At 37.5% G+C, this 18,475-nt stretch overlaps 1 protein-coding gene across 1 annotated transcript in view; it reads left to right on the top strand.

Moving 5' to 3' along the window:
- The window catches only part of LOC128991541 (uncharacterized), a 77,951-nt gene extending 60,271 nt beyond the window's left edge, over window positions 1-17,680 (top strand). The window contains exons 2-5 of the mRNA XM_054414517.1: window positions 11,721-11,936; window positions 12,600-12,737; window positions 13,232-13,371; window positions 14,034-17,680. Coding sequence (XP_054270492.1) covers window positions 11,721-11,936; window positions 12,600-12,737; window positions 13,232-13,371; window positions 14,034-16,326 — 2,787 coding nt within the window. The 3' untranslated portion in view covers window positions 16,327-17,680. The remainder of the gene's footprint in view (window positions 1-11,720; window positions 11,937-12,599; window positions 12,738-13,231; window positions 13,372-14,033) is intronic.
- Window positions 17,681-18,475: the final 795 nt, after the last annotated feature.

Raw genomic sequence — 18,475 nt, 5'->3', positions numbered from 1 at the left:
CAGTTCCCCCTATAGTGCCTACAGTGGCACTCCTCTTCATCTTCGTTCTCTAGGATACTATTGTGCTGTTGTGCTTCAGTTTCCTCTATAGTGCCTACACTGGCACTCCTCTTCATCTTCGTTCTCTAGGATACTATTGTGCTGTTGTGCTTCAGTTCCCCCTATAGTGCCTACAGTGGCACTCCTCTTCATCTTCGTTCTCTAGGATACTATTGTGCTGTTGTGCTCAGTTTCCTCTATAGTGTCTACAGTGGCACTCCTCTTCATCTTCGCTCTCTACGATACAGTTGCGCTAATTTTCCTCTATAGTGTCTATAGTGGCACCCTTCTTCATCTTTGTTCTCCAGGATACTGTTGTGTTTCAGTTTCCTCTATAACGCCTACGCCGGCACTCCTCTTCTTCTTCGCTCTCTAGGATACTGTTGTGCTTCAGTTCCCCTTATAGTGTCTACAGTGGCACTCCTCTCCATCTTCGCTCTCTACGATACAGTTGCGCCAATATTCTTCTATAGTGCCTACAGTGGCACTCCTATTAATCTTCGCTCTCTACGATACTGTTGTGTTTCAGTTTCCTCTATAGTGCCTACAGTGGCACTCCTATTCATCTTCGCTCTCTACGATACTGTTGTGTTTCAGTTTCCCCTATAGTTTCTACAGTGGCACTCCTCTTCATCTTCTCTCTACGATACTGTTGTGCCTCAGTTTCCTCTATAGTGCCTACAGTGGCACTCCTATTAATCTTCGCTCTCTACGATACAGTTGCGCTAATTTTCCTCTATAGTGTCTACAGTGGCATCATTCTTCATCTTTGTTCTCAATGATACTGTTGTGTTTAAGTTTTCCCTATAGTGCCTACACTGGAACTCTCTTTATCTTTGAATTCTAACGTACAGTGTTTCAGTTACTCTAGAAACCTTCATTCATTACTTAATAAGGATGTACAATTTACGAGTAATTTTAAGCCATATTGGTTAGATTCAATTCCTTTTGACATATGAATGATTTCTAATTTTCTACGCCAAAGTTTCTTAGATTTTTTCGTCTTTATACTTCCAACTATTAACTTTAAATCCTAATTCTAAATACACATTGCATTCAACAGTTCTTACTTAGCCACAAATTTATAGTAAAATGTGTGCTATTAAACATTTGAAATAGCATGGTAGTAAGTTCGTGCTCTGGGTTTCTCCTTAAGGCCTTCGTTAAGGAAGTCATAAAGACCATATATTCCAATTATGCACAGAACCACATTCCCATATCCGTCTAGTGGATGTGCCGTATATTCTAATACAATGATGTACGCCGTGAGTATGTTGTTAGCTGTTAGACGTCTCCGTGACTGACTACGATTATACAATTGGTCATCCTCTCGCTTCCTCCTCGGGAAGAATGCTTGCGAATCCTCAATGTGTACTTTCTCCTCGACAATCGAGTGTAAGTGTATATTGCAATCCTCAGATTGCATACATGGAGCACTACAAAACTGTTAAGGGTGACTACAGTCACGTTTTGAGAGTTGGTGACTATGGTTTATGCTTTGTTAGTATTCTTCTTTTCCCTCGGAAAGTAGTACGTTTGATAAGTGTAAGGTTTATCTTGTTACAGCAGATGTGCAGAACACCTATAATATTTTGTTCTTTTGGGTTAAAAGATCACTGTTGTTTTATCCAACAAGATTTTAGTGAGCTTTAGTTCGGTCTTTTCAGGCATATACTGTACGTTAAGGATATAAACTGATATAAAAGCGTATGCCGTATGGTTAAGAATCATATAAAATAACCAAACTATGAAATAACAAAGCATGAACTTCTTGTACTCCCATTTGCAATGGAAAATGGAAATACAAATTCAAATATTTTATTCTATACATTTGCTATTTACCATTAAGTATTTCGTGTAACAAATAACATTTTTTCTGATATTTGGGTCATAGTAGGCCCACTTATAACTTTTATTTGCCTGAAATGACAAAACTACCACACTGCAAAAATTTTAAAATGGAAAATTGATTTGGATTAAACTCTGTAGTAAACAACTCATGCCAAATGTTTATTTATATATTTTTTTATAAGTCATTACAAAAGTGTCACAGTTTTCGTCGTATTAAAAGAACGTTTGTCTTAAACTGTTGTCAACCTGGCAGACGGTCTTGATTTCATTTCATTTAATGTATTGACTTGAAAAGGTGTTTGTAGAAATTCTGCCACCTACTTGTTTTTATTATGAAGACAACTTGTATAACACGATAGCTGATTTGTTTGTGTCTTGTTTCTAGGATGTTTGTTGTTTACATGGGATTTTATGTAGGACTTTCCAACAACAACTTACACCCCGACAAGGAAATGGCTCCAACATTTCCCTGCTACAACCATTAACAGAAGAATGATGTCAGGCATTATGGTTCTTAGAAACTCTACAAACCAATATTGTAGAATCTTACTACATCTCACGTGTTGATTATTTTCGATATAAAAGACGAGTATATCCTTATTAGGATAGATTTAGCCAAGAAAACCATTGATATTGGGTACTGCAAATATGTTCATCGTCCTATTTTAAAATCTGAAATACCTACTCGGTTTAAAGGTCATTTTTGATGTTGGTAAGTTAGTGTTTTTTTAAAATTATTGCGAACATTTTAGTATCATCACAAGTAAGTAACACACTATTTCTGACGATTCGACGATTAGTCATGAGTTTCAAATGAGTGAAGCTTGATCGAAGCTTGCGTCGATCATATAAAATAAGTTAACTCTGAAAACCTTTATCAACACACAATTGTTTATAACGGAATAAATGTTTCAAGTTAATCGAAGTTATCAAAAAATGAGTCTTATTGGTGAAAATATATCAGGAACACATAAACATTCAAAAACTCTCGAAAGTGAAAAACAGTTCTCCAGTATTGCCAAAGACGCACATGGTATTCATAGCTGATATTCGAATTTGATACCTCCTTCAAAAAATCAAATGCAATGCAGTTGCAAAGAGCATTACTAATCAACCAGATTAGTACTTCCTATTCCTCAATATTATATATTTCAATATAACTCACGTGGAAGTGATTGTATCAACCTTCGTTAGAGACGGGTAATTCCGAACAAATCTAATCCGGTAAAAACGAGGATAATAAACTACCAAGTGGGGTGAGAGGTTCATTGAAGGCAAAGTCAGCAATAGAAATTCATTATTGGTTTTAGAAGGCCATTAATATCATATCTCTGTTACGCTCCAATCCAGGTTAAATAGATACAAGGCTGTGTAGTGCACGAACATAACTTTTCCGGGCAGCTGTTTGTCAGTCTTTTGATAAATTTAATACATTTACTAAGGGATGTGCCGATTTACAAGTATACAGTTTTGTCGCACAGATCACAATGCCTCAGTAATTTATTCTTTTTAAATTTTGAATATAATTTTCAAAATCTTTCCTGTTGAAGTTATTTTGTTGTGTACCAGGGTTAACGAAAGGGTTCCCGAATGAAAGGTATTTTTTCATAATTTTTAGGGGGTTTATGTGTGTTTCATGTTGGTGGTGTTTGAGTGGCTCTATTTTTCAATAACTCTTAACTCAGTGCCAGATTTTACGATTTGGATTTTACCCTCGCTGTTCAGTTAAAATAGTTTTAAAGTTGATTAAAAAAATTAACATGTGGTAAAGAACAAAACATTCTACATTAATCGCACGAAACTAACCTTGACATGCTGACCCATAAAGATAATACAGTAACTATATAAGGAAGTGTATAAGAGGTGTTTGCAAGTTGTAAAAAACGCCAGGAAATAAATAAGAACACTAAACAAAGTAAAGCAATTAAATAAATAACGCATCTTCAACAATCATATCTCTAAGCATGAACAAAACAGTTACTGAAAACCGCAAGAAATATGAAACTGTCAATAATACACCGTGGCCACTGGAAGAACGGTCCAACAATTGGCGGGAACTAACAGCTGATTGGCAGAAAGTGTGGGAACAGCTGATGTGATCGATGGTCAGCTGATCGAGCATCTGGAGCGATTACCACGGGAAGACATCACATACGGAGTGTCACCGCGTTCGAGAAAACACTTTGATCAGTTAGAAGTGACAGAAATGGCTTTTTTGTTATGTGTCTTTTTTATATTTTTGAAACAAAAGCTCAGTAGTTCTAGAAGTTAAAAGCGAAGGGATCGTTTCAAGAAAAGAACGACCACTCGCTAACAGTGTGCTAAGGTGGTTAGGTTTGGTTTGATTTGATTAGGTTGGGTTTGGTTGGCTTAGGTTAAAAAAAGTTCTGATTTTGTGCAATACGTTTAGAAAAAATACAAATTTAGGTCTTTACAATTTCCAGGCAGGCCTATTCGCTCCTCTTTTTCGTGTAAATTAGAAAAAGGATAATTTTGCAAGTGTTTCCTTTTTGTCTTATCTTGAATCAAACCAACCTAGCTTAACCAAACCACCACACGGCACTGTAAAAGCGTGGTCGCCCTCCTTTTAAAAAGACCCGTTTAGGGGTTTCAATACAACAAAATAAATAAATTAGGATATCTTTAACATGAAACTGCTGGCTTAGACCTTGCAATTTCTACCCTGAGGACTCGGGTTAAATCTCACCAATCGCCTCAGCTTCAAGCTATACAAGAATTTCAATTATCAATTATCAATTATCAATCATTGAGATGGGGACCCCACCTACACCTACTAGTAGGTGCGTATTTTAACCCAAATATGAATGAAGGATGAGTGTAGAATGGTGTGTGATGACAATGGTTGACAATGATGACCTGTGTAGCTTTGTTACTGACTAAGATCAGCGGTTTCATTAGTCAGGAGCATTTATTTAAAGCCCAATGATCGCTATACCCGTGCTTTGCAACGGGAAGAAAAGAAAATGTGACCTAGTCATCCATTTCCGTGTGGTGCTGATGTGTTTAAAAATACAGCAACTCTATGCTGCAACTATTGAAAAGATAAACTGATAAAAGTATAATTCCTACTTCCTTTCAAAACTACTTTGGTGTCAATAGATCCAAAAGAATATACTACATACCTTAGTGTAGTATAATAACGTCATTGAAAATTATGCTTCATGAATGAGAAGTTTTACCACAATTCTTCGATTAATCAAGCCTCTTCACTATGTAAATGACAAAGTAAACTGTGAGCAATACTCTACAAAACTTATACAACCTTTCGTTAACCAAACTCTTACTAAAATAATTCACATCTCCAATCTAAATAAAGCATCACAAACATTAATTTTCGAGTAAATAAACAAAGAGTTATTTATTTGCATTGACCAGCTGTTTCATTAAATAAATTAAAACTTTGGAAGCATGTCAGACGTAGCCCATTGGAAATCGACCTGTGGGCCCCTAGGAAATTTTTCCATACGAATAGTTTTCAGCTCCATTTTGATGTGCAACATACCTATATTTTTATTTTTTAAATGGCCTTATACATACAATTTGACTGAATCACTTACACAGGGCTACTCAAAAATATCTGACCAACTGCATAGCTTTGTCTCTCAAAAAGTATAAATCGTGCAGACTTTACACCGTTAAAAAGAGGAAATTTCAAAGTTTCTTTTACCATAGTTCCGTAAAGGCCGAAAAAGTTATCTCAACAATGGGCAGCTATTTCGTATTACCATAAATTGTAAGTAAGATGGCTATCATTCAACATAAGATCTTCTATGTGACAGAGTTTGCAAAAACTGAGTCTACTATTTCAGTGATGCGGGGTTTTCGCATCGAATTCGGTATTGAACCACTGGCTAGAAGAAGCATAACTCGTTGGCTTAGGCAATTTCAATTGGAAGTGTGAGTAAAAGAAAACATCCATACAATCAGTGACACAAGAGATGCTGTCATGTGTGGGACGAATTCGGCTATCAATTAGAGAGCTTAGATGATTTCCGTGCAGCATGGGGGGGACACATTGAGCATTTGTAATCATGTAAATAAAACTTTGAAATTTTTTCTTAATGGTGCAAAACTGATTTTTTTAGACGTTTCGAGATTCAAAGTCACGAAACCACGTCCATATTTTTGAATAGCCCTGCGATCTCTCGTAATTCGGTATTTCGAAGTATTGTAGTAATCTATTGACAAGTTGTACGACTATATACCTACGATATATTTAGTTGTAACAATTTACTTTATTAATCTACAATTTTCACGATTGTGTAGTAGGATTAGCAATAGCGCGGGATATATCGCCGAGGAGGATTCACAGAGTCGTCCGTTACCTGGATTGCGGTATTGGGAGTGTCCACGGTGGGTTTATGTAAACAAATTGGGCGAACAGGAGCCTTAATGGAGTGGAAACTAGACCGTGGGAGCCCCTGGGGGGGGGGGGGCTAGGTGCAAAAGTGAATTGTTGGGTGACATATTGTTTGTGCAACCAACCACTCATCCAGCTATTAATTTGTGTATGTATCGCTGTTGTTTGCAAAGCATTATTATTACATGTGTTGTGAGTTTAAAGTTCCTCTTTTTCTCCCTAACGAATAAAAGCCTGTTTAGTCCCTAGGGAGTAAAGGTCAGCTGTTGTAAACATCGATTTCTAAGCAATCGCATGTATTCAAATTATGTAACGATTGTAGCTTATTGTTGCAGTCTTCTCAATAGGTTGACATATTAAGAGTATAATTTACACTATTCACAAAATTTAGGTGGTTTTAGGGGGGGGGGGAATCTATCTCAGGCACTTGATCCTACACTTAAATACAATAGCTCAACTGGTGAGGTTAGTCAAAACGAACCTACATAAAGCAAAATGAAAATAGTGGGGCCACTTGCCCTCAAACCGCCTAAATTTATAACACAATCTTAATAGACGAAAGATCGAATCACTTACTAAACAGCTGCTTGTTTGAATTAGCAAAATCAAAAACTAGTCTGTAATTGATTTGAGAGGTTATCTTTATATGAAAAGCATTTTCGTTTTCTAACTTAGTTTGTTAAATAATGGTACAATATGAAGAAAAACATAGATCATCACACAGGCCAAAGCTGTCTCTTCCTCGCTTAGTGGACGCTGATGCTACGAATCTAGGAGTAGAAGCCGTGTCAATTCGATGCGATCATCTTTAACGATCGCGGTTTTATTGCAAGGATGAAAGTGATCCACCTCAAGGTGGTGGCCCAGATGGATCTACCTTACGTCATTACAGTTATACAAACCAATACAACTCAGCACCTGATCACCTTGGCATTTCACTTTCTCAGCTCCTTGAACTGAGCTGAACAGTGAGTTGATTCAATACCATAATCAGCTCCCTAAATTGTAAACGTAGTGCCTTTATTTCGTTTTTGTGGTTTTCTGTCTCATATTATCTTTAGTCGGGTGATAACGGAAATTGAATATTATTACGATTTTTAAGTATTGGTTTGAATTATTTTGGCAATATCTTTCAAGAGTTGCTACCACATTTGACCTTGAAAATCACTTGACAATGAGGCAGTTTTAGTATCACCTATCACAGAATCTGTTACCATTTCATTTTCATTGAATTCGGGTGACAATAGGTTATATCTTCCTTTCCCTCCTTCAAACTACCTAAATGCAAGGTTTTCAAAACCTTGATTTCTGAAAGGCTTCATATATACTGTAGAATTGAATCGACGTGTTTTTGTTTAGTAACTTATCTTATGCCTTGCTTTTTGTTTTTAATTTATGAGACCAAAAGCCTTAAACATGTTTTTTTTAGTGGGAAAGTGGTACATTTTAATTGATATTGCTTTAGTATAAAATTTCTAGTATAAATCACGAACCAAAAGTAAAATATATTCTGATTTTTACTGCAAAAACTCGTTCACCGGATGTTATAAACATCTGGAAAGGGTTTGGACCACTCCCTTGCAACAGGTAAAAAATCCGAATTGCGTAGAAAATTTACAAAAAAAAATTGGGCTAGTAGTTACAATGGTTTGAACATACCGATTTTATTTCAACGCAGCTCTTAAACTGCCCACTTCCTTCCTACCGAAATTTTCAGCCCAACGCCTCCTATTTACATAATTACTCAAACCCTGACTAATAACTGGTTTGGAAAGTGATTAATGCGTGGTTATAACGAGCGAGCGCAGTGTGATCAGTGTGGAGATCTGCGCAGACGCGCGCCGTGTCTGTTCACTACGCATGCGCAGAACTGACATGCGTGTAGCGCAGCAATCTGAGATCGCATCGGGCGGATCGTGCAGTTCACTTCGTTATATCCACACATCAGGACCGGGTTGACTAATGAGAGTCATATTTCCCCGAAGATTACCTTTTAACCCGGCTGCTGCGTGAGAAGCTGGCGGACCCACTTCTTCAGTGGTTGCCCAACGCTGTCCTGGAGATGGTGAATGGATGAAAACTGTGAATCAGGAAGGTTTTCAGCTGTGATTTTGTCAGTAATATTTCTGTGCCATGCGTGTCAACATTGATTACTGTCTTGTATGGATCTTCTAATGACAATGTTTAGTATACATTTGCGAGTAGGTTTAATTTAATCCATAATTTATAAGTAGGCACTTATTGTGATTATTTTATCGGATTCAGTCAAATCACTTTAGAAACTTCGTTGATGAACAGTGTTTGAAGAGTTAACGTGAGAGAATCCTTGCTAAATGTTCAAACAAAGTAAAGTAATTAATCCTTCTAGTTAGGCTACACTACTTGTGCTTTACTTATGACCTTGAGCATTAATTGTAAGTGTTCTGGATTTCCCTGGAAATACTTCCGTGGTAAACAAATTACTTTACTAGACTTAAGGTTGCTTAACACAGCTATACAACATTAAAGTCTTAGGTGAATAAGTTTATTAACATTATACTCAACAAATAAAACAAGAGCCTTTACAGGTTTTTAAAGTACAAAGTTAATAGCAAACAAATAATCTTACCGGCTTAAAGCATCGGTCTACCATGCAGCAAACCTCCGTGAAATTCCAATTTACGAAATGTTCTAAAAGTGTTGTTTGAATCTATTGTTCCTATTCAGAATTACGTCAACTTCCGAGTGTCCAGTTTGACTTCCTTTGCCACTTTCGCTCACCAGTCAAACTACCCACTCTTGACTAATGGCCATCGTCACATCCTCTGCTGGACTGAGGGAGTCTCAATCAGCTGTTTTGCAACTCACTTCCTCACTCTCACTTTTCCTTCTTCTCCCACAATGTTTTCTATCAGCTGATCAACAATCAGCTCAACACTCGACAAGTGTTACCGAAGAAACGTGACGAAAGGTTTAGGTGTAACACTTTGCATTGTTCCTAGTGATATCGGTGGGGACCTGCCTACCGGGAAAACCCAAGTCCAAATTCCCAATTCCCATGGTCCAAACTAAATTTATTTTTTCCTTTGCAAGTTTTAGATTTCAATTTAATTTTGCCTAAATTCCCCACATACCCGCAGTATTGCAAGATACTATTGATATAAAATAGCAACCGGAGGGAATCTAGTATCCCTCTTGGATAGAATTCATGAAATTCTTTTTTGCATATTTGTGCAATCAAGTGAATACATATTGGGTCGCAAAATGGGTAAATGCTCGCTAAACAAACTAAAGGTTGCCGGTTCGATCCTGTAAAAGCCAAGCAGTTTAAAATTAATTAAAACTGGGCTCAGCTGCATAACAGAGCTATGTAAGGCGTCTCACTCCATTCTACTCATCCTTCTCTCTTTGGGTTAATACCTTTGCCATAAATTATATTTCACAAAATTAAGTTTACGTACTTTAAGTTACTTATCAACAGAGCCAGAGCATGAATCAAAGACTGTTAAGAAGTCTAACCATGACTTCATCACGCAACTACCATTGGCAGCCTACAAAACTGGCACCTTCTTGTTATTTTCAGCGTCTTAAAAACGCAACGAGAAAAGGTAGCAAGAACAGCGTTGACATGACGATTAAAATAGTTGGGTGCGCGAAGACGTGGGCTCACAATGGCCACATTCCACGGTGTCATCTCCCAACACCGACACCTCTCTGTCACGACGACGCAACTGGAGGCATCTCGTGGAAGAAGATTAAATTGGCCAACGGCATGAGCTCGGGTTTGAAGATAGCGAGAGTCTTGAGTAATGTAAACTTCATGACTAATTGAAGTTTGCAAAGATTCATGACTCATTGTCACATACAGTAGGCTAGGCTAGCTTTTGCTAAGGACAATGATAGTTACAAGTTCAATTGCAGGAAAATAGCTTTTATCTCTGTAGCCTACGTACGTGTATCACAAAATCGGTTTTTTTATGCCCTATAGTTTCTCGGTTTAATCAAGGCAACATTTAGTATTGCTTTGGTTTAACTTGCATTCGATCTGGCCTGTCTAGAGAGAAAGCAATAATTGGTGCTTACGATCAAGAGCATCATTTACTGGACATTGTTCAACAAGTCAGCTGAAGAAAAAAAGATGTAATGCACACATTTTACGAAAATAAAAACGTATACTTTTGCCTACTACCTTATTACGTACTAACGTTTTTAGGTAAACTTCATAATCTAATTCGCTATTTCAAATAGTCTAAAAAGTATGCATTTTGAGGGCATAATCCATAAAATCTGGGCCTTACTAAATCGCTTAAACCCATTTTGCAAAACGTTTACGCACCAAAGCATGTCAAATCTAGACGGATTTGACCAATTAAAAAGGTTAATTCCAAGCACAGAAATTGTTGCTGCTACGTAACAAACGTCACGCTTTGTGATTAATAAGTTACACAATCATTATCGAATTTGATTATCGACATTTAACAATCGACGTATCGATATCTAACATTCGAAATTTTGTAATCGAAATACGGTATACGATGTTCGGTATCCGATGTTCGGTATTCGATGCAGTTCGAGGACGACCACTCGTGCGTTACGCCGATACCTGTAATTATCGGTTTGCTCGCCGCGAAAACAAAAAACCACTATTATAAGAAAAATCAAAACGATCCACAACCGGCGCAGATAAAATAGAACAAAGTGTAATAGCAGAAACGTGGGCCTTGTGTAATGGTTTTCTCTAAATAATTTCGGATTATTACTGTGGTTATCCGAGACTTTGTAGCCTCAATTGGAAGTCGGGCACGGGAAGGTCTGGGGATATCTCGATAATGGCGAATTAAATTCGCGTCCAATGTTCTACCATTGACTAGAGGTACACCTACCTGCTTATTTCCTTATCAAAATTGATTTAATTACGGAGCAAATGGTTTAATTATTTGCACAACTTGTTTATTATTTGTTTGTAGTTAAACTAATTGTTATTCCAACGTCAGCAAATTACAAAAATTTGAATGGAGTGTACTAACATTACAATTTGGGTAATAGTCTAAGCAGGAAAGTACGGTACTCAAATTTATCTTAGTATGTTCAATATGATTTCAAAATTTCATGGAATCGTTTTATACCCTAATAAACAAATTGCATTGAAAGCCAGTCTCATTGATGTTGGTAACACCTAATTGGCAAATTAAGCTATTTTCTTGTTCAATCTATTTACAAAACAAATGGACGTAAAATGATCAAAATCATAAGTTTAAACTAACCTCTGTAAAGTATCCTCATGAGTTTCTCACTCCTCTACTCATTCAGGTATCTTCATTGAACTTCTGATTTTGACAAAATGTTTGGCAATCTCCAACTGACGACACGGTTGACGCTAAAAACCACTGCGGATTTCACACTGTCAGTGAAAGCTTACAAATCAATCAAAATGTCTCTTCCCATAAACTAAACGTAGACCTTGTTGCAGATGTGGCGACTGACGACCCTCCTCGCCTTGATGGCAGGACGGGCAGTGACGCAGTCCAACTACGCCGACCAGGCCAACAGCATAGAGTTCCCCAACGAGGGACTTCCAGACTCTACAGTGCTGGACGGCAAAGTCACCAAGCTGGACGATCTCGCACCCGTCATCTTCCTCAACCGCACCAAGGCAGCTTTGAACTGTGCGGCTGGCTACATGCAGGTATATACTGAGTTGAGCCTAGAGCTAAGATAAGCATCCAGATACGTAAGAACCAATTTTCAGCTTTGCAACAGAGGAAGGAAGGTATGCTGAAAGAATATTGACATGTGTATATGTTTTTCAAGATGGTCACCTGATTTTTATCAGCTGGAAAAAGTGTGGTAATTTTTCAAATCTCTGATTTTTAGTTAAAGACAAAGACTATTGGAGAAAAAATTTCATGCCAACAGCTTTTCGTGAAACTCTTCTTCACTTGTTTGCATTAATGAAAAATATCAATTCTCAAGGCTCAATGTTCAAAAACTGAAGAGACTAACTTCAGACCACCTCATCTTCAAATTGAATTCTTTGAGACCTTTAATTGAATCAAACCATTTATTCAATGTAGCTTAAAAACATCTTTGACAATATCTTTTAATCTTTTAAACCATATTGGTCTCTAAGCGAGTCTTGAATTTCTGTTGAAAATAACGCATGTCATTCACTGTTTTCCTCATAGATAATAATTAAATAGATAATAATTGGATTATTTTACAGTTACAAAAACTTTCTTTTTGCCTGTGGTGAATAAGTATTTGAACAAGCTACCCAAAATTTACAGTTTGATTGTGTCAGGAGTCAAAACTAACTATGTGTTAACGACGATTTTCCTCCTGTTCACAGATAGAGCTGAAGTTTGATGAGCCATTCTACGGGATCGCGTACGCCGACTTTGATCGAACGAGTGCCTGCCAGGTCTCTGGACGGGGGAACCTGACAGCAAGGCTAGATCTTCCGTTGAAAGGATGCGGCACCAAACAGGCAAGTATTTGACATTGTAAATTGCAAAAGAAGAAAAAAAAACACTAAATAAGTTTAAACAGAAGAATTCTATGAAGAACTTTAAACCTTGGGACCTCTCCATACTTTACTAAGACTCAATGAGTGTGAAGGAAAGACAATCCTTCTACAGTAATGTTATTAGACAGAAATAAGTAATTAATATCAACGGACTCGGTGGTTCAACCCAACTATGTCCATTTTCATTCTGAAACTGCTACAACTTTAATGTGGAAATAGAACTTCTATACTCTGTTCACAAAATTTTGAGGATTTGGCGATTTGAGGAGAAGCGATTCCATTCCCTCCACCTCACCTTAACAAACGGCTGACAGCTGATCAGCTGATTAAGCTAAAAAAGTAGTGGAGGAACCCATAGGAAACCTTCTTAAATTTTGTGAAGGGAGATCTATCAACAGTAAATTATAGAGGCTACATTTTATACATGTATCTAAACACTTAATTTCTCTGTGCAGGATCCACAACGAGTTTTCACCAACAACATTGTGGTCCGTTTTCATCCTGCATTGGAGATGGATGGTGATGAAGTGATCACCATCGTCTGCCGCTACCCTCCCCCCGTCGCACCCCCACCAGCTGGAATACCTGGGGCTATGTAAGTGTTACAGTACTTGTCATGGCATGAAACCCATTGATATGGACTACATTAGTTTTAGGGTTTTAGCAATGTGCAGTCATAAAAGTTTTAAATCACACAAGATACATTATTTCCTCCACATGTAAAAGCATTGATCATGTGTCCTGAAATACACGCTATCTTTGGCAGATAATTTAATTAAATTGAGAATTAATGTTATTCAACCAAAAATTACAATATAATTATTGTTTCCTAAATTGGATGCTGGGGTGTCTTTGTCATATTTTTTCATCATGTACAAAATTGCTTGAGCTGAGACAAGAGTAAAGAAAAAGTTCCTTATTGATCCACAAAACAGTTTTTTTAGTCGATACTTGATTTGAAATAGTAGCCTATGGTACCTCAGAGTAAATATTAATAGTCTGAGACGGTACTGATGCAATTTTTATTGATATTGAAGGCACAGATTTACTTTAGAACCATAATTATTTAGGTAAATACACCGAACAAGAAAAACAGCTGATAAATAGCTACAGGAAAAATGTATATCCATCTTATAAGGATGAACTTATTGAATAGTGGTTCAAGAAACTGTTTAACTTATGGAATACCTATATCTATGATTATTGATATGATGAGATTTTAGAAAATAATTATTCTTACGAGTATCTTGCTTACAGATTGGAACCCAGTGCACCACTCTTGCCAGTAGCTCCTCCACTGAAGGGATTTCAAATCCTACTGATCATCTGTGGAATCTTGTTCCTTTCCCTGGTTCTCCTCGGTCTTGGATGTTCCTACTACCTTCTCAAACGCAGAAGAGTTCAAGTTGTCCGAAGACATCCCTTCTCAACTGGAACTGGTTCTGAGATCACCAAACTGACTGGTTCAAGCCTCAGCAATATTTCTATGTTTGAAGGCTTGAAAATACCAAGAGCACATGCAATTCCTGCTCCAGGAAGTACGTCTGGGTCAGATGCAGCTTTGGTTAGTGGAGGAGACACTCTACCTAGTGACTACCCATCAGAATCTCCGAGCTCTGCACATTCAGAGGTCGAGGATATTGATACCAGGAGTCTTCATCGCTCAGTCAGCTCTCATGGTTCTTACGAGAACAAAGCTTTCATTCATCAAGAAGCTTCCAGTATGTACTCAGAAGGATATGTTGCTCATAGTGAGACAGAAATCATGACAGCTGCTTCTATGATCAAGAGGCCACCTCCTCCAGAACCCAAATTTGATGTGCAAGTTAGAGTAAAACGCGCTCCTCCACCTCCTCCAAGTCCGACACCTCCTCCTTCTGAATCCGAAGCAAGCTTGAGGATGCAGGAAAGAAACCTTACTACAATACTGGAGAGAGAAGAATTGGTTAGATCAATTCCAAAACCAAATGTACAGACATTCACTTACGTGCCTGAACTTCATCCTCCTCCAGCAAAAACTACTCCACCACCTATCTACTCCAAGGTGATCAGAAAACCTGGGAAGATTGTTGAAGAAACTTATACTCATGAAGATACCGTTGATATAGTCAGAAGAAGGCCTTCCCTAACTAGCCTCAATACAGAAATGACTGAGACTAGGTCTATGAGTGAAATTGTAGAGCGGTCACATCAAAAGCGAGCTCCTCCACCGCCACCGATAGCTCCAGCGCAGATGTATACGAGTGAGATGGAAGTTCATACTGAGGAGTTGATAGAACCTCAGGTCGTTTCTAGGAGACCAGAGATTACATCTCATGTGGTTGATGATGTTTTCCTTAGGACCATCACTGAGAAGCGGACTATTGAAGATATCGAGCGCCATAGGAGACAGGTTACAGAATATCATCCCAAACCTCCGCCACCCAAGTGGGACGTGACTATTAGAAACTATCCAAACCCTGACGCCCAACCGTCTGGAGACGAAGGAACTACGGATTGGGAGAGCTTCTCTGAAACATCATCTCTCTCCAGCTATGCCACTCCTCAGCCAGAGCGACACAGGATCCAACATCATCGCAATGAAGTGGACATACAGCAAAGTTATAGAAGCACTTTGGAAATACCAGTGCGTGACCCTAACGTGAGAAATTGGGACGTTCTGATCAGAGTGCTAGAACCACCACTTCCGGAAATTCAACCAGTGGAAGAGCGCCGTGAAACTTACCGAGTGGAGGAAACATTAACTCTCGAAGATCGTAAGAAGTGGAGAGAGATAATTACTACCGAATCCACTTTGAGAACTCTTCTAACAGAGGCTACGGTTAGAGAAGACTACGAGAGAATTAGAAAAGATCAGAGGTACGAACAACTCTTTGAACCCCAAAAGTGGGATGTGATTATTCGAGTTCTTGCTCCTCCTGAGAAACCTCAGTACGATCAAAAGGGGGCTCCAGGTAACAACAAGTACCGAAGAAAGGCTGACTGGGACACTCGTAGTAGGAGGAGTTCACTGCCGACACTCTACGAGTACGATTCAGACGGAGGCTCGTCAGTGAGAACTTTAACAGCTGACCCTAACGGACCTCCAGGAGTTGATCCGATCCTCAGATCCAGACGGACATCCAGATCCAGCATGCGATCAGATGGAATGGATGTACGATCTATGAGTGAGATGACTGTGGATTTTGCTCAGAGAAACATGCCAGACAACATGAGTGACGCTAGCTCGTATTACCGACCTAGAAGCTACTACGACGATGACGATCTCATCAGGCACGGCAGAGGATCTGAGGACGAAGATGGAGTCAGCTTAGTTCGTTCCGTCAGTCAACCGTCACTAGCCAGATCTGCCTCTGAGTTCACGGAACAATGGGGAGTACGGGGACGTCCCTGGGACCTCAGCAGTCCCGAACACTCGCCACGGTCTGCGCGGAGTCAGCGGATGGCAGGTGCTACGATGGCCTCCTACAGCGTCCGAGAAACAAGCAGCAGCTACAAGCAGAGCCAGGGATGGTTCGGAGACGCAGACAGTGAAGCGAGCTACAAATAACCTTGCAACTCATACAATAATGGTTTATGTTACTGAATGTGTCGAACGATCAACACTTTCACAGCCTTGACAGAGTAACACGGGACTAACAGTCGTGGCAAATGCAAAACTAACTTATGTGCCAAAATCATTTTAGGAAGGTATTCTTGTGGCTAAGCCGCAAACATGCTTGTCTATGTGTAAATTTCCCCTCCATAGTTTTGTAATGAATTTCATATTTATAAGTTTTTAAAACGTTCATAGCTAGAATAGTGATGTATCAATACGTTTTAGCTAAATGTAATATGTACATATGATTTAAGATATAAATAAATTATAGCTTTACATCGAGAGCTTCTAAATTAAGAGGGAGACATAATTTTATTGAAGAGTTTTGCCATGACATGAGCACTAGTGATAACCCTGTTTTACATGGTCGATATCTTTGTGATTGAAGATAATTAATTTAATGTGAGATGATTTAGTTAGTATGGAATTATTAACAAGACTATTATGGTTCTAGAAACCATTCCAGGGCTCAGTTTCTCATTTTGTAACTCGCCTCATCTGAGTGGAACTGGGAAGTGAGCACCTTCATTCCTGAAAAGGTTTTAATTTATGGGGTTACCATTATGAGAAAAATAAATATCTTTAATTTTATGAAATGGTTTATATACAGTATAGTTTTGTCTAGCAATACGTTTTTCCACTGTTTCCAATTACAACATAAGAAAAATCATATTTTAAATTGTTTGTTTAAGTTGGGCCCATCAGTTTTATATAACAATAAATAGTTATCTTCAAATCAATTATTATGTTATTTAATTCTGGATTAAAGGTTGAGAGGACAATTCCTATAAAAATTATTATTACAAAGAATTCTTAAAATGTATGTTTAATTTGTGGTCTTACTCTTGTACAATATTGATATCTTTTTCAGGTAATATTTGAATTAATTATGTTTGAATTTCCAAAAATACTGCAATTCTCTTTCCACTTCTTTAACGTATTTACCATTAAAACAAAAACCAACTTCTCCATTTGATTGTTAGAAAAAGCCCATTCACTTATTATTGGTAGTCAAATTTAAGATTCAAAAAAATCAACTAGTAATTTAGAGTCAATAGATTTATCGAACCTCTGTTTCTGTAATCTCAAAAACCACTAGAAATAAACTAAAATTTAACAAAGTAGAACTAATTTTTCCCTAGATTTAAGTTCCGCTGGGTTGGGTATGCTAAGATAGTCTTCATTAACTGTTTGTTCTTACATCAATTTGGATGTATACAATGAATATTTAAAATCAAACATGAAAAAATATTAATATATTTGTAATATAATCAAATAACATTTTTAAATACAGTTTAAAACAGTGTCTAAATGAATTGGTTATTTTTCCCAACCCTACTATCCACTTGACTTTTTCACAGAAAACAGCGCACTGCTTTCATCTCCAGCTGTTTAACCTAAAAACTGATTTAGTTGTGAAGGGAACTCACATAGTACAAGAGACAGCAAATGGAATTGAAATTGAAAATTTGTAAACTTAATTGGCTACAGAAAACCACTATCCCATTGTCAAATCATGGAATAGTGAACGTAGGTTCATCTTTTTTGAATGAACGTAGGTTTACACGACCAGAAAATTTAATCAAAATTACATTATTTTTACTCTACATTATTATTACTCAAGTTATCAACTAACCGCTATACCCATGCTTTGCAACGTGGAAAGGAACAGTTTGGTTCTTCAAGTCTACGGTATGAAATAGTTAAACAACTCTCTTCAATCTTAGAAACAAATTTATTTACACCGCTTTTGTCAAATAAAAGTATATATTTTTTTAATTCAGGTAAGTGATGAAAATTCACTAGACTATTCAGTACAATATGAGTAGCGCTAAATAATAATATAATAAATAATAATTATGAAACTGTGTGATTAAATTTTGAAGTAAAGCAGGCCCAGGTATAGGTCTTACCATGAGACTTATGGTAATATCTTATTACAAATATGGGAAATTCTCTAAAAGGCGAGTTCTATTAATTTAAAATAAAATTATATGTTTACCGTTCAGTTTAATTCTACCCATTTCTTTTGACAGAATACATGCTACTGTATATGTTATGCTGTTCTGCATGTTAATAGTTCTGGTTCTGAGTCAAAATG

Source organism: Macrosteles quadrilineatus, unplaced genomic scaffold, assembly GCF_028750875.1.
Source record: "Macrosteles quadrilineatus isolate MER2022 unplaced genomic scaffold, UCM_ALF_1.0 Scaffold_4__1_contigs__length_99947679, whole genome shotgun sequence".
Taxonomy (NCBI): domain Eukaryota; kingdom Metazoa; phylum Arthropoda; class Insecta; order Hemiptera; family Cicadellidae; genus Macrosteles; species Macrosteles quadrilineatus.
This window is presented reverse-complemented; position numbering and strand designations above follow the sequence as displayed.